Source organism: Terrapene carolina, unplaced genomic scaffold, assembly GCF_002925995.2.
Source record: "Terrapene carolina triunguis isolate 2854851 unplaced genomic scaffold, T_m_triunguis-2.0 Scaffold558, whole genome shotgun sequence".
Taxonomy (NCBI): Eukaryota; Metazoa; Chordata; order Testudines; family Emydidae; genus Terrapene; species Terrapene triunguis.
This window is the reverse complement of record NW_020664909.1, coordinates 9,911,201-9,938,922: the sequence shown is the minus strand read 5'-3', so window position 1 is coordinate 9,938,922 and position 27,722 is coordinate 9,911,201. Positions and strand designations below refer to the sequence as shown.

The following is a 27,722-nucleotide window of genomic DNA, read 5'->3' as shown; positions in this document are numbered from 1 at the left end:
GTTGATCAATGAATTGGTGTCTGGTCTCTGACAGATTGTGAGCCCCATACCAACTCCGCACGAACTCGGGTGCTGGAGAGGTGAGTAAGGACTTGCTTTTTACCTAACAATTTGGGGGCTCGTCCGGGATTTCCTTCTGGTGCGGTGCCTCTGTCCAGTACACGACCCCTCAATATTGAATTGGCTGGGAGAAATCTCCCGTGGCGCCTGCCAATTCGTATATGAGTGGTCTGACCACTGGACAGCAGGATAAACGCCAGTTGGAGGGCTCCTGTCAGACACCATGGGTCAAGGGACTAGCGTGCCTCTTGAGAGTCCGTTGGGGATTGTAAATAAGTTATGGAACGAAGGGAAACTCCCAGTACAGACAGGAATGTCTAGGAGGAAGTTGTACACACTGTGTGTAAGGAATTGGACTAGGTATACCGCGGTATTGGCCGACCCGGAGATGAAGTGGCCTTCGTATGGCTCTTTCGAACAGGCTGCCTTAAGAGGAGTAAGGAGCCAGATCGAAAAAGACCATCCGGGACAGTTATGTTACTGGTTTTGTTGGGACACAGCAGCAGAGCTGTGGAAATCTTTAAAAATTATGGCAGTCAGGTATTCTCCCGAGAGTGAACCCCCTCCATGTTATTTCAATGAAGGGTGTAAACCACGGCGTGTTTTGACTCGTCAGTTGGTCCCCACTGCACCTGCCCCTATTTCTCCGCAGGGGTACTCTCTCCAGGGCGCAGAGGGGAATCTGCAGGACTCCAGATCGGAATCTCTGCAGAGGGATAAGGGGGAAATGGAAAGGCACACCTCGGGAGGAGTAATTACTAGGCAAAAGATCAAGCAGATGCAGCAGGTTGCATACCCCTCCCCTGAGGATAGCCCAGAGGCTGCCTCCGCCAAACCTTTTGTGAGTGATAAAGGTGTAAGTAGAGAAATGCCTTTACAGGTGCACGACCAACCTTTTGTGAGCAATGATGGCCAGTTACAACATACTAATATTGTGGAATATAAAGGATGGCTAGAATGGGACTTGAAAGAGTGGGGACGGTTGTCAGGGTCCTTTGGGGAAAATCCCCGAAAGATCACAGAACTTTTAGAAAGATTGTTTTCAAGTCATAATCCTACTTATACGGATGTAGATCAGTTGTTAAGTAGAGTTTTGACCGGAGAGGAACGTAGTAAATTGTGGATGGCAGAAAGGACATGGGGGGATAGCGATGCGGTTAATACTACTTGGATGGATAGGCGGGATCAAGCCGCTGGCTGGAATCCCCTAGACTGGAGTCAGCCAAGGCTGACTCAGCTGCGAACAGATCGAGAGCGATTGTTAGAGAGACTCAAAGAAATGGCTCGCCGCTCGCCTAATCAGGCTAAGTTCATGCAGATTCGGCAGGAATCTGATGAGCCACCCAGAAAGTTCTGGTCGAGGCTATTGGAGGGGGCCCGAATGTTCACTCAGATGGATCCTGAGAGAGAAGCAGACCACCCTACTCTTATTTCGTTTTTTGTGAATCAGTCAGTGCCCCCTGTAAGGGATTATTTCTTAAAGTTTCGCCCTGGTTGGGGAGGTGAGTCAGTCACTTCAGTGTTGGACGTAGCTGATTTTGCATGGGAGAAAGAAAGGGAAAGTAGTAAAAAGAAAGAGAAAAAGGAAGAATATAAGTTGATGGCTTTAGCTTTTCGCGGCGGTGTTCGAGGCAGAGGCCGTGGCTGTGGCAGGGGATTTCAGGGTGCTCGGGGAAGAGGGTCCTGGCAACCCCAGCCACCAGGAAAGTGTTTTCAGTGCGGACAGCCCGGTCACTTTAAACGTGAATGCCCCTGGGGACGCCCAGAGGGTCCGGTCGCATCCGCAGATACTTACACCAGGGACGAATACACCCCTGCACCACCAGCTCAGCCCGTTCCCCAGGCCTGGATCAACTACGGGCAACAGCAGCAGCTGCAGCAAACTCAGCCTCCTCAATGACTGTACCCCGGGGGCGAAGGCAAACAATGTGATGGTCTTATTTCCTTAATGTCTTTAGCCGGCTCCTTCCTCACTTTCTCCCCTCCCAGCAAAGAGCCTCGTCTAACCCTTTCAGTCCAAGGACTGCCTGTCTCTTTCCTCATTGATACTGGAGCTACTTTCTCTCTTTTAAATCATGCCCCCTCTCCCTGGCTATCCTCTGAGGTTAAAACTGCAACTGGGGTGGAGGGCAACCCACAGTCTCTGGGACTCACTTTGCCTCTAAATGTTATTTATGCTGATAAATGTTTTTCTCACCGTTTTCTTTTTTCCCCAGCTTGTCCGATCCCTTTGATGGGCCGGGATTTACTCTGTAATCTTGAGGCTACTTTAACCTGCACTCCTGAAGGGGTAGGATTATTGATGACAGTGTTAGAAGATTCGGCCCCAACTCAGGGTAATTGGGAAACCCCCCTCTCTCTCCCCTGACCTCACTGACTTGCCTTTAACCCTCTGGGGAATTTCTGACACTGATGTTGGCCTGCTCCTTTCGGCAGAGCCAGTAAGGATTCAAGTGAAGCCCTCCTTAACCCCCCTGTCAGTCCCTCAATACCCCCTGTCGCTGGAAGCCCGGGAGGGCATCCGCCCCATTATCGAGGGATTCATTGCACAAAAGCTAGTCCGCCCTCAGCGCACTCCCTGTAACACCCCTATACTGCCTGTCAAAAAGCCTCCTAAAAAGGACGGAGACCCTATTCTTTGGCGCTTTGTACAGGATCTACGGGTTGTTAATCAGTATGTGGTCCCTCTTCATGCAGTAGTTCCTGATCCAGCTACTATCATCAGCCAAATCCCCTGGGATGCTGAGTGGTTCTCTGTTATTGACTTAAAATCAGCCTTTTTCAGCATTCCTGTGCACCCAGACTCTCAGTATCTCTTTGGTTTCACCTGGGAGGGACAAAGTTATGTCTGGCAATGACTACCTCAAGGCTACAGAGACAGCCCCACGATTTTCAGCCAATGCCTCCGCCACGACTTGGAAGGCTTCACCAGTCCGCAGGGATCCACGTTAGTCCTATACGTAGATGACATCCTATTAGGTAACCGCGAAGAAGCTGCCCTCCGCATCGATGGTAAGGCACTTTTATTATACCTACACACCAGAGGCCACAAGGTAGACCCTAACAAGATTCAGTGAGTCTCACAGAAGGTCCGATATCTGGGCTTCCTGTTAACCCCAGAGGGGAGACAAATGGACCCAGTCCGCATAAAGACTATCCAAAACTGCCCTCTGCCAAACACCAAGAAACAACTTCGAGGTTTCTTAGGATTAATTGGCTTCTGTCGCCCCTGGTTGCCGTCCTGCGGGGAGTTAAGCAAACCGCTCCACCGACTCACTGCTAACCTTGCTCCTGACCCTTTGCAGTGGTCCCCGGACACGATCCAAGCCTTTCAGTTACTCAAGGACAGTGTGGCCTCCTCCATGTCTCTCCGCCCCCCCAATTACAGCAAACCCTTTCACCTTTTTGTCCACGAGAGGGGCGGAATTGCTAGTGGCGTCCTTACCCAGCTGAGCGGGCCCCACCATTTCCCGCTTGCTTTTTACTCTCAGCAGATGGACCCTGTCGCTCAGGGAACCCCATCCTGCACCCGGACTCTGGCAGCAGCTGCCCTGCTGATCACAAAGGCAAAGAGCCTGACCCTGGGTCATTTTACCACGGTTTGGACCTCTCATGCCTTGTCAGCCCTTCTGCGTAGGGGCACAACCCAAGTCTTTTCAGCCCATCGGCAGCAACAGCTAGAGGCCGAACTCTTAGAAGACACTAACCTAATTTTTGAAAGGTGTGGGCCCCTTAATCCAGCTACCTTGCTTCCTGACCTGCCAGTCCTCCAGGATCAGCACGACTGTGTGGAAGTAGTTTATAGCATCTTACAGATAAGGGACAACCTTTTTGACGTGCCACTGGACAACCCTGATTGCATCCTCTTCTCGGACGGAAGCTCCTTCTATGTTGATGGCAAGCGTTTCACCGGTTATGCAGTCACCTCTGAATGGGACATTCAAGAGGCCGCCTCACTGCCAGGCAACTGGGGAGCCCAAGCCGCCGAACTCTATGCCCTGGCCCGAGCTTGCCAGTTGGCCGCTGGTAAGACCGTTACCATTTTTACTGATAGCAAAGATGCTTTTGGAGTTGTGCATTGTCACATCCACCTCTGGAAGTTTCGAGGTTTCCAGACAGCTGCCGGTAAACCCATTCAGCACCTCCCCCTCATCCACAAGCTTTTGGACGCCCTCCAAGAACCCTCGGTCCTGGCTGTAGTTCACTGCCGGGCCCATACTAAAGATGATAGCCCCGTCACCTGTGGGAATGCCCTGGCTGACGCCTCCGCCAAGACGGCTGCCGTCTTACCCTTAGCCATGCCCACGTTGGCTATTGCAGCCTCCTCCTTTACTCCACCGCACCCCGTACCAGTACCCGCTGCTGAACTACAGTCGTGGGAGAGCCTCGGAGCCACTCTGGTCAAAGGGACCTGGCTTATGCCGGATGGCCGAGCCTGCCTCCCTCGCTCCACATACCCCGTGGCAGTTCGCTGGCACCATGATAAGGGGGGTCACTACGGCACGCACGCCCTTGTGGACACCATCGCTCGCTTTTGGTATGCTCCAGGCATTCAACCCTACTGCCTGTCAATAGTGAAAGCATGCAGCACATGTCAGCGTAATGGACCTGCTCCGCCTCTTAACAAAATTAAGGGTGGAAGACCTCCGCCTGCTGCTCCATTTCAACATCTTCAAATTGACTTTGCAGATATGCCAAAGGCTTTTGGGAAAAAGCACCTCCTTGTTTTGGTTTGCCCTCTGACTTCCTGGGTTGAAGCTTTTCCTACTGCTAATTGTACTGCTGCCACAGTGGCGAAGATTCTCCTTAGAGACCTTGTACCCCGTTTTGGCATCCCCCTCGTGCTTGACTCAGATCGCGGACCTCACTTTACTGGTCATGTCCTTGGCCGTTTAGAACAAGGACTGGGCATTTCACACTCCTTTCATACACCCTACCACCCCCAGTCTAGCGGGAAAGTTGAGCGTATGAATAGGGAGCTTAAGTTTACATTGGCTAAATACTGTCAGGAAACAGGGTTAAAGTGGCCTCAGGTACTTCCCTTGGTCCTGTTTCACCTTCGTACTCGCCCAACCCGTGTATTGGGATTATCCCCCTTTGAACTGCTGTATGGACATCCCCCTTTCAAAGGCGGGGCGCTACCACGTGCTGATGTTTCACTATTGGGAGGGGATCATATGACCGCGTGCCAGTTTCTCTCCCTACAGGCTCGCCTCCGTACCCTTTGGAAAGCCTCGCAGTTTTCCCAGACCGTGCCGCTGGAAGAACAGATCCACCCGTTCCAACCAGGGGACTTCGTCTGGGCCAAAAAGTTCGTTCGTGGCGACACCCTCCAGCCGAGGTTTACTGGACCCCACCAGGTTCTTTTAACAACCCAGACTGCAGTGTTCCTGGAAGGACGCAAATCCTGGATCCACCACTCCCATGTCAAGCCAGCCGTAGTGGACCACAGTGACGGACCAGCAGCTCTTGCCACCACTAAGGACACTGCGTCCGACCAGTGGACCAGCTTACCTCTTTCAGACATCAGACTTAAATTGACTCGGCAAAAATGAGAGGACCTTTTATTCTGACAACTGTATGTTTTTTATTATGCCTTTTTAGTTTATTTTCTGCTTATGAAGATAATGCTTTTATTAGATATTCCCACGAGATTAAAACTCGTATTTTAGGAAATAGAAGTAATTGCTGGGTATGTACTCAATTTCCAGTAAATGCAGAACAGGGACTCCCCTTCACACCCATTCCCCTGACCACTGCTAATATGACTTGGATGCCACCGGCTAGAGTAAAAGATCCAGTCCAACACAATCTTACATGGGACAAAACAGGAGTGCCAATTAACAGATATCTCAGGGTAACCAATCAGACAGGATCACTGTGTTTTGTTAAAGAAAAGGGGTCAACTTTTGTGGGAACAAGTAAATGCAACATGTATTTTAATGGCACCACCTTTAGTAAAAATCTTGGCTTCAAGCCTTGCGCATCCCACTTATCCCATATGTGGATCCCTCATCCTGATCCAACTTTTTCATGGGTGGGCAAGTCTTCAGAGTCAGCTTTTAAGAAGCCCTGCTCAGATCACGAGGGTGTCCAACTAATTGCTAAGGGATATACGATTGCCTTCTACAACTGCTCAAGCAGTACTACACTGCCCTTTGAAAACACCACTACCAAATTGTGCCTCTGCAGTTCGCACAACGACCCCTCTGCGTTACCAGGGGAACAGTGGTCCAACGGGTGGTGGATTACCTCCTACTTTGAGAAATGGAATACCCGAAACGCATTGTATGGAACATACTGGGTGTGCGGGCCCAAAGCTTATTACTTTCTCTCCCCTGATTGGGCAGGGTCATGTTATTTAGCGTGGCTAACACCGCCTTCTCGCATCTCCCTCACTCCCCCTCATTTTCCCCACGTTCATAACATCCGTGAAACCTTCAGAGATATTAATATCCGTGATGGTTTGTCGTGGCAGCGGTGGGCTGGTCTCATTAGCTTGAGGGGTGGTGTCATCCGTCTACAGGGACTACTAGAATCTTTAACCAATGAAACTGCGACCCTATTTGAGAATCAGGCTGGGGAAATGTCCCAGCTGCGCCAGTTAGCTTTGCAAAACCGAATGGCTTTAGACATAATGTTAGCAGCCCAGGGAGGAACTTGCGCCCTCATAAATGAAGAATGCTGTGTTTTTGTAAACGACACCTACTCTGACACTTTTCAACGTACCAAACATCTAAGGGAAATGGCTAAGAACTACTCCTCTGGCCAGCCACCTTATGATTGGTGGGGAGCCTTATGGAATAGACTGCCTGGATTTGGGTGGGTTAAGAAACTCTTGGTGGGTATTGTTGGGACCATAGTAATCCTTATAATACTGTGTTGCTGTATTCAGTGTGTCCCCTCCCTCATAGACTCATGTGGGTCTGTTTATTCTTTTCCTACTTCAGCCAAGGGCCTTACTCTCTTCGAGTTGGCCCAGGCTGAAATTGCCAAGCGGCCCTTGGCTCCTTAAAATGGGGTGTAGCTTTTGGTAAATAGTTATCCCAAAGCTACAAATGGAGGAATGTTGAGTCTGAACTTTTGATGAGCTTAAACTTAACCCAGACTTGATGTTTCTGTCTGAACTTTTAATTAAAGCTCTGACCTGCGAACTACTCATGACACCCCCCTCCCCTTAAGTAGCCATCTCCCCTTTTGTCTTTTTGAATTTACATTTTAACCTGTTTTATCCTGTAGAATCTTGATTGATTATGCATGACCATTATGATCTGTTAATCACTTTGTTTACTTCTGTGTATAAATATTGATGCTCACCCCTAATAAACTTGCCACACTTACTCTAAAGCCTTTTAAGCTAAGGATAGTGTGAGCCTGTTGATCAATGAATTGGTGTCTGGTCTCTGACAGATTGTGAGCCCCATACCAACTCCGCACGAACTCGGGTGCTGGAGAGGTGAGTAAGGACTTGCTTTTTACCTAACAGCTTCGTTTGTGTCTGCTTCGGTTGATTCCCTCACTGCCAGCAGATCCTCTTGGGAACAGAGGGCCCTTCAGCAGCAATCCTAGTGACTGGGGGTTCATAGTGACAACCTCAGCTCTATAGCTTGATCTTAAATTGTAATGGTGCAAGCAGCGAAGGCAAGGATGTAAACAGAATAATGTGAGGTTGAGGCCTTATCTCATGGACAATCAGAGCTAGGAAAGCTCCTAGCCATTTGAGATTTCTGGCCTCACACTGCAGCTGTTCAGCTTCCATTTCTGGTGTTTCATGACATGGTGTACAGTAGACCCTCAGAGTTACGAACTGACCAGTCAACCACACACCTCCTTTGGAACCGGAAGTATACAACTGGGCAGCAGACAAAAATAAAGAAAAAAGCAAATACAGTACACTACTGTATTAATGTAAACTACTAAAAAAAAAGCTAAAGCAGCAGTTTTCTTCTGTATAGTAGTTTCAAAATTGTATTAAGCCAATGTTCAATTATAAACTTTTGAAAGAACTATAACGTCTTGTTCATAGAATCATAGAAGATTAGGGTTAGAAGAGATCTCAAAATAGTATAGGTTAAACAAGTCCTCTAAAAATTGATAGGATTGATTTAAAAGAGCTGCATTAGTCTGATACAGTACTTGGCTTTCAAAATGTATTACTTTTGCAATAAATTCCTTTATTTTATTTTCATCTTTTTCATTACGGAGGCTAGCTTTATAAAAAACTAAGAGCATACCTCCTACAAAATACTGTCACCAAATTTAGAAGCTTGTCTAAGATTAGTCAAGCCAACCCCCAGAGAAAGAGCCAGAAGTCAAAATAAAGCTTTATATATACACTCTCAAATATCAACTGCAAAAGGTCTGGGGATTTTTTTTTTAAATGCCAACTTCTGTAAGATACTGAACGTGGATAAAAATAGTCATGGTGAAACATACAGGGCCAAGTTCTCTGTGATGTAACTCCATTAAAGCCAATGATTGTTGCCAGAAGAGAACTGATCTCCTGTTTACCTTACTGATCAAACAAATACCATAAACATTTTGAAAGAACCATTCCACTCTAAACATTTATCAGTCCATTAGTGTATGGTGCTGCTAATGTCACTCACTGTAGCAGACAGCAGGAAGTCTGCAGCACAGTTCGCAGGATGTTAGAAAGGCAGTTTGGTTAAAATACATTACTTTTACTTTTGAAAAACAGACTGACTTTTTGGAATCTTACTGTGACATTGCACTCTATATGATTTTATGAATATGCTAATGAGTATGAATATAATGTAACTGGAATATGCTTCATGCAAAAGGTCTCTTGTAAGGTATCATTACAAAGCTTATAATCTACAGAGTGTGATCATCCTATTTGTATAAATGTATCACTATTGTATCTGAAACTGGAAATATAAAATATAACTCTGAGGGCCTATTGTAATTATGCAAAGTGTGGGCTATTAATGGTGGTTTGGAATCTTGATGTCTCCCATTAACCAGGACAATTGTCTGTAGATAGCTCTGTTTTACTTGTAGGTCTTTCTGTATACCTGTGTGCTGGCAAGTGGGTAATGAAGTCTTACAGTGACGTGATCATGTCACCTGAACTGGAATCCATCTTTAACCTGGTGGTTTTCCATTGAGGAGGAGGGGTGGGAACCCAGACGGATAAAGGATTCCTGCCTTATGCAAAAGATATATAAGTGGGTGGAACAGAACAAATGGGGAGCCATCATGAGAAAGCCCTTAGCTACCACCTAAGCTGGAACAAGGGCTGACCCAGGGGAAAGGATTATGCCCAGACTAGGAAGGAATCCAATCTGTGAAAGAAACTTATTGAAACTTCTCTGAGGATGAGATTTTATCTGTATTCAGTTTTATTACTGTATTAGGCTTAGATTGCATGTTTTATTTTACTTTACTTGATAATTCACTTTGTTCTGTCTGTTACTACTCGGAACCACTTAAATCCTACTTTCTGTATTTAATAAAATCACTTTTTACTTATTAACCCAGAGTATGTATTAATACCTAGGGGGGCAAACAGCTGTGCATATCTATCAGTGTTATAGAGGGCAAACAATTTATGAGTTTACCCTGTATAAGCTTTATACAGGGTAAAATTGATTTATTTGGGGTTTAGACCCCATTGGGCGTTGGGCATCTGAGTGTTAAAGACAGGAACACTTCTGTAAGTTGCTTTCAGTTAAGTCTGCAGTTTTGGGGCACGTGGTTCAGACCCTGGGTCTATGTTGGGGCAGACTGGCGTGTCTGGCTCAACAAGACAGGGTGCTGGAGTCCCAAGCTGGCAGGGCAGGAAAGCAGGGGCAGAAGTAGTCTTGGCACATCAGTTGGCAGTTCCCAAGGGGGTTTCTCTGGTCCAACCCATCACACTTACAAATTAACTTTTTAGCAGAACCTTTGAGGGACAATGGACTGCAATGGAAGTTGAGCTCAGCAGTTTTTGAAAAATCAAGCCACAGCTATTAATACTAACAGTTTCTGCACCATAAAAAGTACAGTAAGTTATCTGCAGTAGTGATTTTGGGGGTTACTTTGGATGAAAAGTTAAACCATGTTCCCTACAATGACTAGAAGTAAAACTAACTTCTTTCAAGATTCAGGGCTCTATTTCAGGGAAGCAGAAGCAAGGTGGACTAGCACTCAAAAGCCTCTGGTATTATCAGAAAGAGGGGCACAAGCCCTGATATCTTGGGCTGAGAGAGCGATCAGTATTCAAAAATACCATTGAGTCAGTGCCACCCCTCTCCAACTGTGCATCTGAATCCTCAGAGAGTACTCCCATGCACTCCAGAGAAGGCATGCCATTGTGCAAATGTTGATTTCTTTACCTCTGCACAGTCCAGCTGCAAGGGTTGTGGGGTTTCTCTTCTTCCCCTGGAAGCAAAGTAGAATACTGGGACCTTGGTGTTTCTCCTTTACTAGCTAAGACACAGGCCTTCAAAGTTAGGTACAACACATGCAGGTGGGCATGGTCCTGGATGGTACGAGGTTAGATTTAATAGGAGTTCAGCAGATGTTACTGAAAGTCTGAATCATATCCAACATATCCTGATTGCACTGGGCAGCAAATTTAAAGCTTTAGTTGAAAGGTTATCCAAAATTTAAAATTACAGGATCATGTAAATTAATACTATCCTCCCAGAGCCTGTGGTGGAGAAGTTGCTGAAAATTTCAAGATATTTCTCCCTCCCACTGAATAATGAATGTGTTGGGGCTAGATAAATTTTGAGATACTGCTTATGTGCAATTGTACACTGTATCCAGGGGAAGGCTGATTAGGAAATAATTTCCAAGAAGCTTGCAAAATATGCCACATTCCAAGGAACAGGAAAAAACTGAAATAGACAGTTAAACAGAGGTTAGTGGTCAAGGGTGAGAGGCACCTGATTTCCTCAAGCATTACAGTATTCTTTTTTGGCACAGAAAGCTATTTGGCCATTCATACAAGAATGAATAAATCTGGCTCTAAAGCGATAACGTTAATAAAATGTGAGAGTTCATGCTCCAGTGGGCCAGGTTAACAGATAAATGACTCAACATTGTCTCTACAGAATAAATGCTGAGCTGAAGCATGGATATTTTAGAAATTTGGAGCACAAACATCCATTTCATTAATATAAACACTTATGCCAAATTTTAAAAATAGTAGGACTTCTAACCTGAGTGTCTGGATTTCCACTTCTCAAGAAGAGAGGAAATTCAAAATAGTGGCCATATGGGACATTGCAGTCAACCAAGCACAAACAGGTTTAGTAAACTTATATATGAAAAAAACCATCCTAGGGATGTGATTTTCAAAAGTGCCCAACATTTGTCTAACTCTGCTTGGGCTGAAGTCGATGTTAAGCCAATGCTGAGTGCTTTTGAAAATCTCACCCTACAATTTCCCAGTTAGAGGTCAATCCATTTTTATGACCCTAGGTGGTGGTGCTGGTGGGGGGAGGGGGGGGTGTTACTGTGTGAAACGCAGTCACAATCCTATAATCTTTCCCCTCACTACCAGTGCAAGGGGAGTGAGGTCAACCCCATCTTCACTGGGGAGCAGGCAATGCTTTGCAGCTTGCCACAGTGCATTATTTTCCTAAAACAGTCTGTTGTGGAGTACAGCTCACCCTCTAATAAGTGCCAATGTGATCTTCAGTAAGATAGCAGAGTGTATCTAAACAGCAGAAAAAAACAACTTGAACATGTCTCTGCCCTAAAGTAAACTTTTATTATCATCTTTCTATTCACTTCTGTGAATCTGATTAATGGCATTTCTATTGAAATAACCTAGGATGGTGTTTCCTTTTGAGGTAATAACAGTATCCTGAGCTGAATGAACTCCAAAGGTGGCAGCCAAGGAGACAGTTATCACAAAGTGAGCAACGAAGCACCCTGAAGTTATCATACTGAACATTATTGCTGTCTGAAGTGGCATCGCTAGGCCGAGAAGCACAGTTTTCAGGCCAAAAATATAAATAAATAAATAAATGTTTGTGATGGAGAGAGAAGAAAAACAGGTACAGAATAATCTCCACAGAGCTAAGTTACCCCAAGCCTCCTCATGCTGCCTTAGGGGCAGAGTGCTGTTCAAAATCTCTGCATTGCTGCACCCTTTGCAACTGACATCCCCAACATCCCCTTGCAAGGGGCTACTTTGACAGCTATCTACAACTGCCTTTTGCAGTTCTCACCCCGTGTGAAATCTTTTAAGTCCTCTGTAGATTGCTCTGTCCCCTTTAGCCATCATAAACGGCTGCAACAGGGTGAGGATCTCATCCAAGATTTCTAATGTTATGAGTGTCCGTTATTTCAGACCCAGGTTTCTCCTGCTCCCATGTAAGTGTGGGGTTCTCTCACTTACTGTAAATTTACATAAAAATGATAAATCAGAAAAATGTGGCTGTAGACAATGTCAATCTGAAATGATTGTACTGTACTTTTAGAATACACAGTTCTAAATATTATTTACACTAAAATTCAAGCATTTCAGTCAACTTTGTGTCCCCCACCCCTTCCCTTATTTGGAACATGGTGAAAGGGGCTAAAGAAAAAGAGACTGATTTGCCTTTTGAGGCATTAATTACATTTTGGCATTAATTACATTTTAACATTAATCTAGCATTTGCAGCCACTATTTCCCATATGTTATGAAGCTATGTGGAGGTCTTCTCTCACCTATCTTTTCTCATGTCCCATGAAGTTAAAATGTTACACAGATAGCGGCTTTATCTAACAGAACAGTTGCATGTGTGAATCATCCATGTATTTAAGAGCAAGTACCTTTAAGAGTTGAATACATTGATAAATGCACAAGGATAAAATCTCAAACACAAAATTTAAGACAAATACAGCAGAACCTCAGTAGCCCAATGTTATAGTTTGCTAAAAACTGGTAGTATCTCCTACCGTCTCAAAGATTAATAGTTAAGTGCAGTAGTGAGGCCTCAAGAAGTCATTTAAAATAGTATTTTTTTTATAATATGCTACAAATATAAATACTAATCTATAGTTATCAAACTACATGAAGTACTTTTTCTTTTTTAAATTTGTTCACTCTCACTAATTCATGGTATTTAGCTATGCAAATTGAAAAATGGTTCCCACAGTCATTAATAAGAATTCATGAGGTTCTTCTGTACTTGCCCCCCAAAAGTATTTAATATGTAATAAAGAAAACACTTAGATGATGTACATTAGTTTTATTCTATACACAGAAGACCTCAGGAAATGTGACCTTCAACAAATAAAAAGCTCATGTAGTATAAAATAATGAGAAAAACAATGCAGTCAATTACAGTAGGCTTTCATATATAAAACTGTATGAAAAATATTTCTAGTAATTTGGTCTCATAACAATATACATTTATTTTAACAGTAGAAACACATTTTGAATGTGAGAAATATCATTGTTTTAAGTTTCAGTTCCTCATTTAGTTTCCATGCCAGCTTTCTTTTTAGTTGCACTTTAAAAAGAGAAACAAAGACTTTCATTAATTTAATTTGTTTTGCATATGGGTAAAAAAGAAAAAACTCAAAGGTCAAGATGAAACTGAAAAAAGTGTCAAACTACAATACATAGACCCTTCAAGCCAAAGGAACATGTATGACAAGGTAGCTAAAAATGGTAAGATTAATGGGCTCATGCGTGTAAACTTTTAAGCAAAGAATGCTAAATATTAAGACACATTTATTGAAAGCAAGCCAAACTACATCACAATAGTATCATTATTTATTCAAACAGAACCCTGTTACCATATCATAGCCTGTTACCACTACCAGGGAAGTATTCTCCTGCTATTTCCAGTCACATTCAAATGGTTTTATACATACAACGTTACTCACTGAATTGGAGTATTCTCTCTTCCCAATGCAATACAACATCCTTAATGTTAGTGACTGTTTTGCTTTAGTTAAAACAAACTAATGTTTTAAATCATTAAGTAAGGGTTATATTTCAAAAGAATTATGTGGGGTTTTAGCTGTGTCACTCCCATGGACTTTAACAAGAGTCATTGGCTAAAACCTCATGCAATGCTTTCAAATTTTAAGGTAGCTGATGAACATATTTCACTGTATTAGCACTGCCTAGTGTCTTTTGCTAGTATGAGATGCCAGGAAGCTGGTAGTGTAATAGAAAGTCACCATTGCCTGCCTATTCCAAAAACCTTTGATTTAGGACCTGTGCTTTTTTCACAAATGCTTTCAACCTCACTATAACATTGTAGGGAAGTTCTTCCAGTCACCAGCAACTAAGCAGTAAAATTATACGTACACACATGGTATAGAAATTATTCTCCCAAATGTAACAGAATACAAACTTATATCAAAACAGCTCAAGTACTGTAAATCCAATTCTCTCCTCCAACACACCACTCCCTTTTTAAAAAATAAATATGAGAGGGGCACATTATTTGGAAGGTTAGAATTGGGCTCATTACATTGACTTAAAAATCTCAGGTTTTACATTTTCAATATGACATTTTTAGTGTGTATAGAACACATTAAACAAACATGTACGCTAACTGATTTGATTTTTCACCAGAATTCTTAGTTGAAATGAGTTCAACATTTCAACTGTGTGCAATTTTATCTTATAGCACATAATACAATATCCAATTAAGATATTTGAAAATATATTTACTATGCATATCAACTCCCATTTAACAAAACAAAAGAAAATGATCCATAGGAAGAAAACTTTTAGATAGTCCATTCAAGTACCATAATTATGTGCAAAATCCGTTTATCTTAAAAACCCCAGAGACTGCCAGAAGGGCAATATATGAATAATTGGGCAACTGGTGATGTAAATCCCAACCAAAATGTATTGCTATTGTAAAGTAAACATAAAAGTCAATATACTCATATGGGTAAAGCTATCAACAAATTTCTAACACTTTCTAGACATTTTGATGGTGAGTAACAGGCATTAATGTTAAATCAAATTCCCAAATAAAATATTAGAAAAAATTATAAAAATATAGTTAACATTTGTAGTGTATAATTCTCTATATTCACTCTAACGTGCACACATCTTACAAAATGCCTTAAAATTATTAGCTGTAGAAATATGGATTACGACAACATATGAACGACAGTCTTGATGTGCACACCCAATGCAATTGCATTTGGTCTTGAAGGTGTTTTTCTTCAGGGTTATAGCTATATAGTCTGGCAAGTAAACCCCAATATGAAACCCAACAGTACTAACCTGATCCCAAATTCCATGTGCATGCAAGTGCTCTCAAACATTTCTGTTCTCCATCTCCCTGTTAACCCCTGAAGAAGAGCTGGTGAGAATGTGAACAGTAATTAATAAGCCAAGTAGAAAATCTCATCAATCAAGTCCGGTAGAACTAATCCATGGCAGAAAAGAAAATGGGTTCTTACTGTCTCATCTCACAGCAACTTTTTAAACAGTATCAAGTTTTCTTCAAGTAAGAAAATTGTTTAATATAATGTTGTGATTAAGTTAAAAATGTAGCATGTGATCTGGTTAAGAAATGACATCATGGGTGTCACTGTTAGGTCTCTGCCGTATAGTCAATGGAGGTAGCGGCTTTCCATAGAAATCTACGTAAGAAACATTCCAGAAGAAAAACATGTTAGTATCGAATTTACAACATCTTTTTTAAAAGGACAGATTAATTCTGTTGAATTCTTGCTGCCTTAAAAACCAGGCAGACCACAATTTTAGGGCCAGATCCTACAAACAATTACTACCCTGTGTAGCATTTACTAATGCTAATAGTGCTATTGATTTAAATGGGGTAAATCACATTATTAAGCACTATACCCAATAAAGAGTGTTTGTAGGACTGACCATTTTGAAAAACATCCAAACACAGCACTGTTGAATACTGCAGGCATATACAGGCTTGACTAAGTCTAGCAATTATGCAACTGCAAAATCAGGGACAGGGACACCTATTCTAGTAAAGAAAATTAGGTCTAGTTTTTCAAAAAAGACCAGCAATTTTGGACACCTGACTTCACACACCTTAACGGGGCCTGATTTTCAGAAAGTACTGAATTGCCACTCTCTGAAAATTCAATGTTCTAATGGTGTCTCAAGTTGGGCAGCCAGACATTAAGGTATTCAAAATCACTAATTACTTTGGAAAATTTAGGCCCCAATCTTTAATTTTGACACTACAGCAGTCTAATATATATAAATATAGATATAGATATATATTTTGTATTTCTGCTTCTTGGTCTAAACATCACCAATAAAAATAACTTCATCAGCGTGTACTGCTATTACCAACTTCATTTTTCATTTTCTGACCATACTGACATAGGACCACAACTCACACAGACATGCTCGAATGATCAAATTACTTGATTGGATGACCTAAAATTATGGCAAATTACAGGTATGCCATGTTGCCCAGGTAAGATATCAATATTTCATATGAATTAAAAATGGCAGTTATTTTATGCTTTATTATTGTTTCCTTGCTCATATCACTTCTATTATAGGGTATTCATGTTTACAGTGTCTAGGCTAAAAATCACTGATCTTGGTGGTTGTTTTGCTCAAAATGCTTCTCCGAGTCATTGTACAATACATATTAAGAAATAGGCACTTTGGAGTAAGCATATTAATGGATTGTAAGAGTAACTTGTAAAAAATAACTAAAAAAAAGCAATATATGGTGGTTAGATTACATGGTTAGGCTTTCTTTTGTTTCTCTTTCCTTGGAGGAACTGCTCAGTTCCTTCAGGAAGATGCATACACCAGATCTTCTGGTCTCAGCTATGTAAAGTCCTGGAAACATTCTGAACACTGCACATTCTGAAGAAGACAGAACTGAATAGATAACACCACTTAAATTCATAATAAAAAATTGAGAATAATAATTCATAGGTGACAGAAATTGGCAAGAGCTACCTAGACCTTGCAAGAAGAAGGTATCAAAATTAGAATTGCTTCTGTGGTCAAAATGGCATTGCTCCTCAATGTCTGCAGTTCTCAACTGTGCCGTTTAATGAATTACATACAAAACTTTTGATAGAATTTGACTGAAGCCTCTTCTTTTATTCTCCTCTAAGTGAGAATGTGTCCAAATGTCTGAGACCACTTATATTTTAGTTCTTATAACAATCATGCTAGCCCTCTGAATTGGATGTTGTAGTCATTTTTAGCCATCAGTGCAATGTGTTTGCAGCCAGCAATAGGTTTTCAGGTGCGAAAATTTGATTCCCAGCACCAAGTTACAAGCATGACAAAACAGAGGAAAGAGATCCTGCCTTACATAAACAGTTGTTATTTTTTACAAACTTGCATGCGAATTAGTACATGCAAAATATTAAAAATAAAATAAAGTGTCAAGAATGGTTGTTAACAAGAAACAGGTGGAAAACAGGAAAATGAACAAGCAGCTTTTAGAACCCTTTGAATCTCAATTTCAATAGTATTGACAATGGAACTGTAAATCTTAAACCAATTATAGCTTGCCATTGCAAATTTTCAGATTTTTTTTTAAACTCACAACACTGAATATATATTACAATTCACATTAAAAATATATATGCCTTTACAAGAATTTTTATCTATAAATGTAATGATCTGTGGTTAAATAGTTTTTAGAGTTTAGAATTAACCAACGCAAGCAAATTCAGGTCTTACTCCTTAAGTACATGTATACATGTTAGCAAGATCAGGGTTTTATTTTCCCCCATAATACTTAGGATAAGATCAGCTACTGAAGACTAGTTTTACACTGATGTAAATCCATTGAATTACTCCCATTTTACAGGTGTGAGAAGAGAATCAGGAGCACGAGATTGACAGAACCATTTTGAATCCTAACAGGGTAAATGAAAGCTTTTGAGAGGCGTCTGTTATAGTCAGCCTCTCACTAAGTAACTAAAAAGGAATTTTAGGAAGATTGGGTTTGGAGGGCAATCTAAGCACTATATCAAAGCTGAAATAGTTTACGATTGATGCAAATATATCCTTCATCAAGAATAATGTGACACTCATTTACAAGTGTTGTGCTACAGTCACTTACCTAGCTGGCAACATTTCAATCTTTGTTGGCTCTGCCTAAACATCCTGCATACAACTCTCCACAAAGAATGATGGAAGAATGATAATATTCAGATCCTAAATAGCCTGATGATCTGTTACTATAGCAAGTCAACAGTATTAAGAAAAATTTACTTCTCTGATAACACTCAAACAGCACTATAACCAGAGCCTTGCAGGTTTCTTTTACTGCATGTTACACAGTACTGATTTTTAGACCTCTATATTGCCATCACCGTACTATGCGTCTACTACACATCTAGAAATAGTCCAACATTTTAAAAAAAGACAGATAGAAATATTTCAAATTACTCTCCTATTCTTACTAACACACAGAGTCACACAAGAGTGACTAGGAATACTAAAGGAGCACGTGTGGTATCTCATGAGCATAGACAGAAACTAAAGCCACAGAAGTCACATTTAAGGGGATGGAGGCTTTAGATTCCCATATGATGTGCTTGCTTTATTGACCTAGCAACTATTTTTATAATACAGTCTTTGCAAGTGACTTGGGTAAAATAAACATGTTATAAAGTTATGACTGTGCATAAGTACAAGATGGTGTTTGAAGTTTAACAAATTGGTTATTTTCAGTGGCTTTTTTCTTGGCTAAAAGGCCCCAAAACTACTTTAAGTGGAGCACTTGCAAAAAGAATGTTCTCATCCTACAGTAATTGTGGTTCTTCGAGATATTGAGTTCGTGTGGATCCCATTGTAAGCGTGCATGTGCCTCATGTGCACGAGATGGGATTATTTGAATAGCAGTGTCTGTTGCCTCCTTGTAGTTTTATGAGAGGGCATAAAGGGTGCAGCACCTGCAACTCTCCCCAGTTCCCTTTCAATTCAAAGCCTGGGCTAGCTCGACTGTGAAAAGCAGCGATGGAGGGCAGGTTGTGAGATCCACACTGATCACATCATCTTAAAGGAACTTGCAGTACCTGTCAGTTAAGTAACCTTTCTTCTTTGAGTTTGTGTCAGTGCAGATCACACTGCAGGTAACTGGCATGCTGTCTTCCCTCAGGTTGGTGGAGATGAGGAGTTTCAATTGTATCCGTCCAACAGCGACTGTAGTACTGCTCTCCCGACCTTGCCACCTGATTTAGCTGCTGACTACAAGGCACAGTGTTTGACAAAGGAGGTTACTTGTTGTTGCCGTACAGATCTCTGATATTGGCACAGTTGTGAAGCAAGTGGTAGACTGTTGCTTATGCTCCGGTTTAGCATGCTTTGCAGTTTGTTGGGAGAGGTACAACATCCAACTGGTAACACCGCTTCATTGCGATATCCTTCATTACCCGTGACATGGCCTGACCTTTAGAAACCCTGGCTGTGACTAGATATAGACAGGGTGACAGTCTGAACAGCTCAGTGCTCGAAACGTAATAAAGTAAACTCCTGGATACCTCTAGTGTATGTAATTTCTTTTCTCACAGTTCAGTGTGGCTTTGGGAAGAAAACTGGCATATTGATTGATTGCTTAAGGAGGTCTCAGAATTTCACCTAAGGAATGAACTTATTGGGGGGAGGCGGGGTCTCAGCACCATCTTTTCGCTGTTGAATGGATAGGATCGGCCATATGTGCTTGAAGCTCCCTCACTCGTCTAGCTGAAGTGAGAGCCACTAGGAAGACAGTATTCAGAGCAAAGTGATGCAAGGAGCATTCTGAGAGAGAATAAAATGGAAACTCCATGAGCCTCAGGAGGACTGCACTGAGGTCCCAGGCAGGGGGTAGGTTTTCTGACATATGGGTAAGTATGTAATAGCACTTTGAGAAACTTCAGTACTGAAGAGGGATGAGAAAAGGAAGTAGGTAGGGGGGAGGATATGGAAATGAATGGGGTAGCCATGGGCAATGATGTTCAGCGCCCGCTTGTCTGAAGCAATATCAGACCAAGCCCGATGGAACAGGCAATGTGGCTTCTTAAGATGGCTGCTGTCTCCTGATCATTTCTGATGTGGTTCCTGACATTCCTGTCAAATCTGCTGTTTAGCTGCTGGGGTGAGGTGAGCGATGGAGGAGGCAGATGATCTCAAGTATTGCAATGGTTTCTGTGGTGGGTAGACCCGATGTCTACCCTAAAAACAGGGGTGTCTGCTGTCTCTCTGTTTAGGCTGATATTTGTAGGGCTTCCTAGAGGGGTAGTATATAAATCCCTGGTGACCCCAGCGTGGCCCTTAAATTTTTCAAAGACTGGAGTGCTTTGTCCATTCTTTTGCTGAAGAGCTCATTCCCTCGAGCAGGAGGGTCCTATATGGTGTCTTGGACCTCCTTTGGTATTTCAGATGTCAAGAGCCATGGTCATAACTGTGGCCATATCAGAGGCATCTATGGCTGCCCATAGAGCTGTTCTAGCAATTGTTCGGCCTTCTTTAATGATCTCTCTAAATTCCCTCCTAGCATCCTGTGGTACATTTAAGAGGAAAGGGACCAAACTTTCCTATGTCAGGAAATTACATCTGGCAAACAACTCTTCTTAGTTTGCCACACAGAGTTGCAGTCAGGCACCCATAAAGGTCCAGCTTTTGGGGGTGTTTGTTCTTGGGCTTGTCTTTGTTGAGTTTTGACTTTTCCGCCTCTGATGATGGTGGTCTCGGTAGTGATGTAACAAGGGAGCCTGTTGTCCTCCTCTTCCTGGAGGTACAAGAGGGAAATCTGCTGTGAGACACCTGAAATGGTGGCTCCCATTCAGGCCAGCGTGACCAGGGCAACATACTGGCCAGTTGCAGCTGTTGGCCCAATGCCACTCTTACCTCCTTTGCAGCAATGCCCTGGGAGAGGGATCTCTGGTACCAGCTCTAGGGCTGGCTCTCAGAAAGTAGAGGAGAAGCATTTCTGCTCAACACCATGGAGCAAGTGTAAACCAGTGATGGTGAAGAAGAGTAAGACTCTTCAAATGACAGCGCCATGGAGTAAGGGCTCAGATCCAATTCTGGTGCTGGGTACTACCCTGGTACCAATGATGTCCCCAGAGGGGATCTCGACAGTTCTGAGAGAGCATCCATAGGGCTTGTAATCAGCAGGGTGGTTGGTGCTGGTGCCTTCATTGATACTAGTGTTGATGCTTGTTTACTGAATTTTGCTCCTTCCTCAGACACTTTGACCTTGGAGGAGTGAAGATGCTTCTCCTCCCTATGGGATGGTGTCTCCTGATGCTCAGAGCTGTGTTTGAGCTCCACTTTCTTTTGGTCTCACCGCTCTGTTGGTGCACCTTTGCTGGCTCCGATGATGACATTGTCTGAGCCAGAGGCGCCGCTGCCAAAGATGGGGTTGTCAACTCTGGTGTCAATGTAGTGGTGACTGGTGCTGAAGGACTTGGTCAATGTCAACATAACCAGTGCCAATTTTGGCATCATCTTCTTTCCTGCCATTCTTTCACTACTGGACCCTGTGATATTACTCCTGAGGGCATTCTGCACCAAAAAAATAAAAATTCTGTGTACAATATTTTAAAATTCTGCACATTTTATGTGTCAAATAAATGTGGAAGCTCCAACATGGCACCGAGGAGGACAGGCCACTGGTTGCACAGAGGTGGGAGATCACTCTGCAGCTCTTCCACCCTCCACCCCCCAGGACACAGACTCAGCAATGAGGCTGCACCCAACCCTGACACAGCACAAGGACCAGGCCTGCCTCAGAACCACCCCAGGGCCCTGCCCCTCTGTGCCAGGTGCACAAGGTGTGGGCAGGCAGGCTCGCTCAGCCCGGCAGGATCCATCCAGGTGTGAGTGAAGAGGGTTCAGTATGGGGCAATCTGGGTGCGGGCAGCTCAGAGGTGGATCCGGGTGCGGGATGCGATTTGGATGCACCAAGGTTTGTTGGGGGGTTCTGGGTGCAAGGGTAATGGGACTCTGTGGGGGAGTCCAGGTGAAGGTGGTTGGAGCTCAGTGGCGGTGGGGATCTGGGGTTGGGGGGGGATAGAGCTTGGCAGAGGGTCTGAGTGGGGGGGGGTCAGATGCTGGGGGGAATGGGGCTCAGTGAGGTGGGGATCCAGGTGCAGCTAGTTGGGGCTCAGTGAGGTGGGGATCCGGGTGCGGGTGACTTGGCAGGGTGGTCCAGGTGCAGGGGGAGTGGGGCTCAGCATGGGGGGTTCTGGACAGTGATCCCTCCCCCTTCAGCTGAGGAGCGACAGGTGCAGGAAACGAGGGCAGTTTGCAGAGCTTCCTGCAGCCTGGAGAGAAATCTAGGGGTGGGTCTGACCCAACTCTGGATGCTGTGCAAGGGAAGAGGAAGTCCTCCCCTCCCCACCAGCCGGGACTACCACATTCACCTGGTTTCGTCTTGCTGCCATGGGCAATAAGAAGGAACTGAAGGACGGTCATGGCCGTTCTGCCCTTTATGCCCTTGCATGGGAGTATGAGGCAGCACAGGGAGCATGGTGGCCCCAAAAGACACTGTTAATCAAAAACATGTGCTCATGCACCTGAATGCCTAAAATGGGATTCACACTAACATACTCGAAGAAGAACTTCAGTTTTTAAACTTCAGCAAATATTATATGTAGCAGGGGACAAAAGGACCTGAAATCACAAAACACAATGGATTTGACTGCTCTAGGGTTTAAAAAGTTGTTTCACAGAGTTAATTACTGGGAAAATTTTGCACTAATTAAATAAATCCCTGAGAAGAACAAGGGTAAACAATGTTTTTGCACTTGCTTGCTAGATCCAAACTCCCATGGTCTTCAATGGATACCTGCAGTCAACAGGAGTTCCTCTCACAGCATCTTTCATTCAAGGATCTCAAAGTGCTTTTAAAGTATTATCACAATTTTACAGATGGGAAAACTGAGGAATACAGAGGTTAGGTAACTTGTCCAAGGTCACACAGAGCCAGTGGCAGAGCTGGGAATAGAACCTAGGTCTCTTGATTTCCAGTCCCGTGCTCTAGCCACAAAACAGAAAGCCTCACTTATGAGCAAAACAGATGTAAGCAAAGAGCATGACCCTTTCCCTTCTCTCCCTACCTCTTTTCTGGCTTTTCTTTCTCTCTTTCTTCTCTTTAAACTCCTTAAAAGAAGAGTAAGATTGTTTTATGATTAAGATTTAATAAATATAAACTACAGATACTTCTCTTATTGCACGTAACAGTGTCTCCTGTAGAAAGTAAATTTTTTCTTTTAAAATCTCATTTCACTTATAACCATTTGATCAGAATTTGAAAAAACACTAACATGTAAAAAAAATAACGTACACTATAAAAGCCTCTGTATGGCACTGGGAACAAGCTGTAATACCAGACAATATACAAAACATCTCTTGCAGGGTCTGCCGTAAAAGGAGATGTTTTATGCAAACAAACAATACTGAAATTATTTCCGCCCTAAATAGATATTTAAATTATTAGAATAAAGAGAAATAATTCAGCTCAAGGAGGAAAAGTTAAAACCAGCAATCTCCTATATTTTAATACAAGTTACTAAGCTTAATCCTCCCAGCATTTGGTGCAGTTTACAGGGACATTTTCTATTACAGTGTCAGCTATGTAATTCAAAGGTTCACAGATGCCTTTAATTTTCATTCTGGCAATAAAACAGATCCAGATCTATGCCAAAGTACACATGGATGATGCCCATAACATGTTACATTTTTTAAAAATTAAAAGTAGTTCTTTGTTTTAAAATATTTTGGAACTGTCAAATTAAAGTTCTTCACATTCAGAATGTTGCCAATACATATGGATAATTGAAATGTATATTTGATTTACTTCTAAGTTTTAAAAGCATTTTAAACTACTATGAAGTAAAAAAAGGGTTTGATTTTGAAATTTTAAGGGATGGGCCCTATTACTGCAGTATTATATGGCATATCATAATAGGTATGTGCATGCTATTGTACAAACATCCTCAAATTATTTATGACACCACATGCTGCTTTGAACTCCTTTTGGGGGAAAAGGAAATAAAGAGAACAAACACACTAAAAAAAGGAACCGAAAATCAAAAAGATGCTTTTAACAAGCAAAGGGTTAGTTTTTGGTTGAAGGTATTAAAGAAATAAAAAGGTGAAGAATGGAATGAATGTATAAGAACAGCAAATGGTGCTCTTTTTTAAAAAATTACCAGAATGACGGGTTTCACCAAGAGGTTCAAGTTTTCGAAGTCTATTAACGTTGGGGGTTCCCCAGCCAACTAAAGAAAAACAAGCACAATAAAAAACGTATCACTGTCAAAATATTTGGCTCTGAAGAAAAGCTGGGAGGGAGGGGGAATCTTTCTCCTCAGGAGACAAGAAAGTATCGGGGAGTGGGGAGAGGAATACTTTCTACATGGTGTATTAAGTGAATCCACTGGAAACAAAATACTATTTAAAATATAATGTAAAGCAGCAATGAAAAATATCTTAATATTTTAGAGAGTTGCACTTAAATTCTTGCACTTTTGTTAAGCAACAGACAAAACACTTTCCCTGTTTCCCCAGCTTTATACTTTCAACCTAATATTAACTCCATACACTGTAAAAGATTCCAGCAATAGATGCAGATACTGAAAAAGTTAACCAATTAAAAGCTGGAAGAACAGTGTACTTCAATCAGATAGGACAAGCAGATCATCCTGAAAATCAGGACACTAGCCATTTGTAAGACAAGATATCTAAATCATCTCTGAAATATTTTTGTACCTGCCTGTTAATTGCTGTAGGTACCATCAGTATTTTTTTCCCCCCTGCCATAGAAGTCATGTTCAAGTTATACCAAGGTGCATGATTTCCAAGATCTGTGAGGAGTTCAAAAGATTAAGTTTTCTACTGGCAGTTTTACATATTAATAATCAGATTTTTCTTACTCAGCACATTATGAGCGTTCTTGGAAGGATGTCACTGGGCCTTCTTTTGACTCTCTCGAAAGCAAGTGATTGTGTGTTTTCTCCAGCTGTTCCTACTGAAGAAGCTCACAATATGACGAGCAAGAAATCAGAATGGTCACACTTTATATTTAAGTAATATTAACAATTTATAAAGGGCTATTATTGATATATGTAGTTATACCAAATAAATTACATCTAAATGGGGAGTTATTGAAGCAGAGCTATATATTACTCTTCTACAGACATGCTGGTCAATTTTCCCAAGCCCTAACTAGGAACTGAGAAAATATACCCTGCAGGTTAACTTGCCCTAGTGAGTTGAAAGCCTACTGACATAATGATAGTGCTCACCAGCCTCATAAAAGTGGGGATCTACATGGGCAATTCTCAAAAGAAACTAATCAAACAATGATGGCATAATCCTGTGTGAAAACTGTTTTTCTCTGCATGTTTAAAAAGCCAAGTCTTTTAAGGGCCCAGCTTTCATGAAGTGGCACACTTATCACCACAGGGTATTTAACTCACCTGGTGGAAGAGGTGGAGGTGGGGTTGGATTTTTGGGAACAGCTTCCTCTGCACTGATTGGTTCCACCCTGTGACTCCTTTTTAACTTCAGTTTCTTTATTTTCTTTTTACTGGTATCTACACCAAATGGAAAGAAAACAGTTCATTGACCACACATTTACTGTTAAGAATGAACTCTACAGTACTGTACAGATGTGTCCTTTTGATGACTATAAGTGTTGGGATGGACTGCTCTAAGTATTTTCATTCTGTATGTAATGAACAGCAGTCCTGACGTGATATAACCCACACAACAGACTTTTAAACCTTATTACTGTAAATAATCAAGTATGTACATGTAAGGTCCAAAGTTTGTCAGATAGGTGAGTACAACTCATTGATATTAATGCAAGGTTATGGATTTGAAGGTACTGGTAAAAATGGGTCAATTGTAACTGGACAAGACTGATGAAAAGACGGTTACTCACCGTTGTAACTGTTGTTCTTCGAGATGTGTTGCTCACATCCATTCCAGTTAGGTGTGTGCGCGCCGCGTGCACGATCGTCGGAAGATTTTTACCCTAGCAACACCCGGTGGGTCGGCTGTGGAGCCCCCTGGAGTGGCGCCGTTATGGCGCTGGATATATACCCCAGCCGACCCAGCGCCCCCTCAGTTCCTTCTTGCCGGCTACTCCGACAGTGGGGAAGGGGGGCGGGTTTGGAATGGATGTGAGCAACACATCTCGAAGAACAACAGTTACAACGGTGAGTAACCGTCTTTTCTTCTTCGAGTGCTTGCTCACATCCATTCCAGTTAGGTGACTCCCAAGCCCCACCTAGGAGGCGGGGTCGGAGTGAGACATTGCTGTGTGCAGAACCGCTGACCCGAAAGCAGCATCGTCTCTGGATTGTTGCACCAGCGCATAGTGAGTAGCGAACGTGTGGACCGATGACCACACTGCGGCTCTACAGATGTCCTGGATCGGGACTTGAGCCAGGAAGGCAGTCGAGGAGGCCTGGGCTCTCATGGAATGAGCGGTGAGGCGTGGCGTCGGTACACCGGCCAGGTCGTAGCAAGCACGAATACAGGACGTGATCCAAGAGGACAGGCACTGTGAAGAGACCGGTGAGCCCTTCATCCGGTCGGCCACGGCAACGAAGAGTTGCGTCGTCTTCCTAAATGGCTTTGTACGGTCAATGTAGAAAGCCAGGGCCCTGCGAACGTCCAAGGAATGTAAACGCTGGTCTTGACGAGTGGCGTGTGGTTTCGGATGGAAGACCGGGAGGAATATATCCTGGTTCACATGGAAAGGTGAAACCACCTTGGGAAGAAAGGCAGGGTGGGGGCGAAGCTGCACCTTGTCCTTATGGAACACCGTGTATGGGGGCTCGGATGTCAGCGCCCTGAGTTCGGAGACGCGCCGTGCTGAAGTGATGGCTACGAGGAAGGCTGTCTTCCAGGATAAGTACAGGAGTGAGCAGGTCGCCAATGGTTCAAACGGAGGCCCTGTGAGCCTGGAGAGCACGAAGTTGAGGTCCCACGCCGGAACCGGCTGTCTTTGCTGTGGGTACAGCCGATCTAAGCCCTTGAGGAATCTAACGACCATCGGGTTAGAGAAGACCGAGGACGTGAGTTCTCCTGGGTGGAAAGCCGAAATAGCGGCGAGGTGAACCCTGATTGAAGATATCGCCAAGCCTTGCTGTCTAAGGGACAGGAGATATTCTAGAATAAAAGGGATAGGTGCCTGCAAGGGAGACGTAGCTCGTTGCTCACACCAACAGGAGAACCTCTTCCACTTGGCTAAATAAGTGGTCCGCGTAGAGGGCTTTCTACTTCCCAGCAGGACCTGCTGGACGGCCTGCGAGCATTGCCGCTCTGTGCAACTCAACCATGAAGCATCCACGCCGTGAGGTGGAGCGACTGCAGGTCGGGGTGACACAGCCGGCCGTGGTCCTGAGAGATGAGATCCGGACTCAAGGGGAGCATGATCGGCCTCTGTACTGACAGCTGCAGCAGTGTGGTGTACCAGTGCTGTCTCGGCCAAGCGGGAGCGACTAGAATTACCCGTGCATGGTCCCTGAGGATCTTGAGCAGCACCCTGTGGACCAGCGAGAATGGAGGAAAGGCGTAGAACAGATGGTCTTTCCATGCTATAAGGAAGGCGTCTGACCGAGAGCCTGGGGCTCGCCCGTGTAGGGAGCAGAATGCCTGGCGCTTCCTGTTGGCCCGAGATGCGAACAGGTCGATCTGGGGAAACCCCCACCTCTGGAAGACGGAATAGATGATGTCCGGGCGAATCGACCACTCGTGCGTCTGG

The 27,722-nt window shown here is 43.3% G+C and overlaps 1 protein-coding gene across 4 annotated transcripts in view; it reads right to left on the bottom strand.

Moving 5' to 3' along the window:
* Window positions 1-13,259: 13,259 nt before the first annotated feature.
* Window positions 13,260-27,722, bottom strand: part of ARL13B (ADP ribosylation factor like GTPase 13B) — a 99,317-nt gene continuing 84,854 nt past the window's right edge. The window contains exons 9-12 of one of the 4 annotated variants that reach the window (XM_024208617.3): window positions 25,426-25,542; window positions 24,157-24,225; window positions 23,062-23,104; window positions 15,546-15,630 (exon numbers count right to left, since the gene is read on the bottom strand). In XM_024208617.3, the coding sequence (XP_024064385.2) occupies window positions 23,097-23,104; window positions 24,157-24,225; window positions 25,426-25,542 (194 nt within the window). In that variant the 3' untranslated portion in view covers window positions 15,546-15,630; window positions 23,062-23,096. Of the gene's footprint in view, window positions 15,631-23,061; window positions 23,105-24,156; window positions 24,226-24,651; window positions 24,811-25,425; window positions 25,543-27,722 lie in introns of those variants that run through there. The other 3 variants (XM_024208616.3, XM_024208618.3, XM_024208615.3) reach the window with 3 other exon arrangements.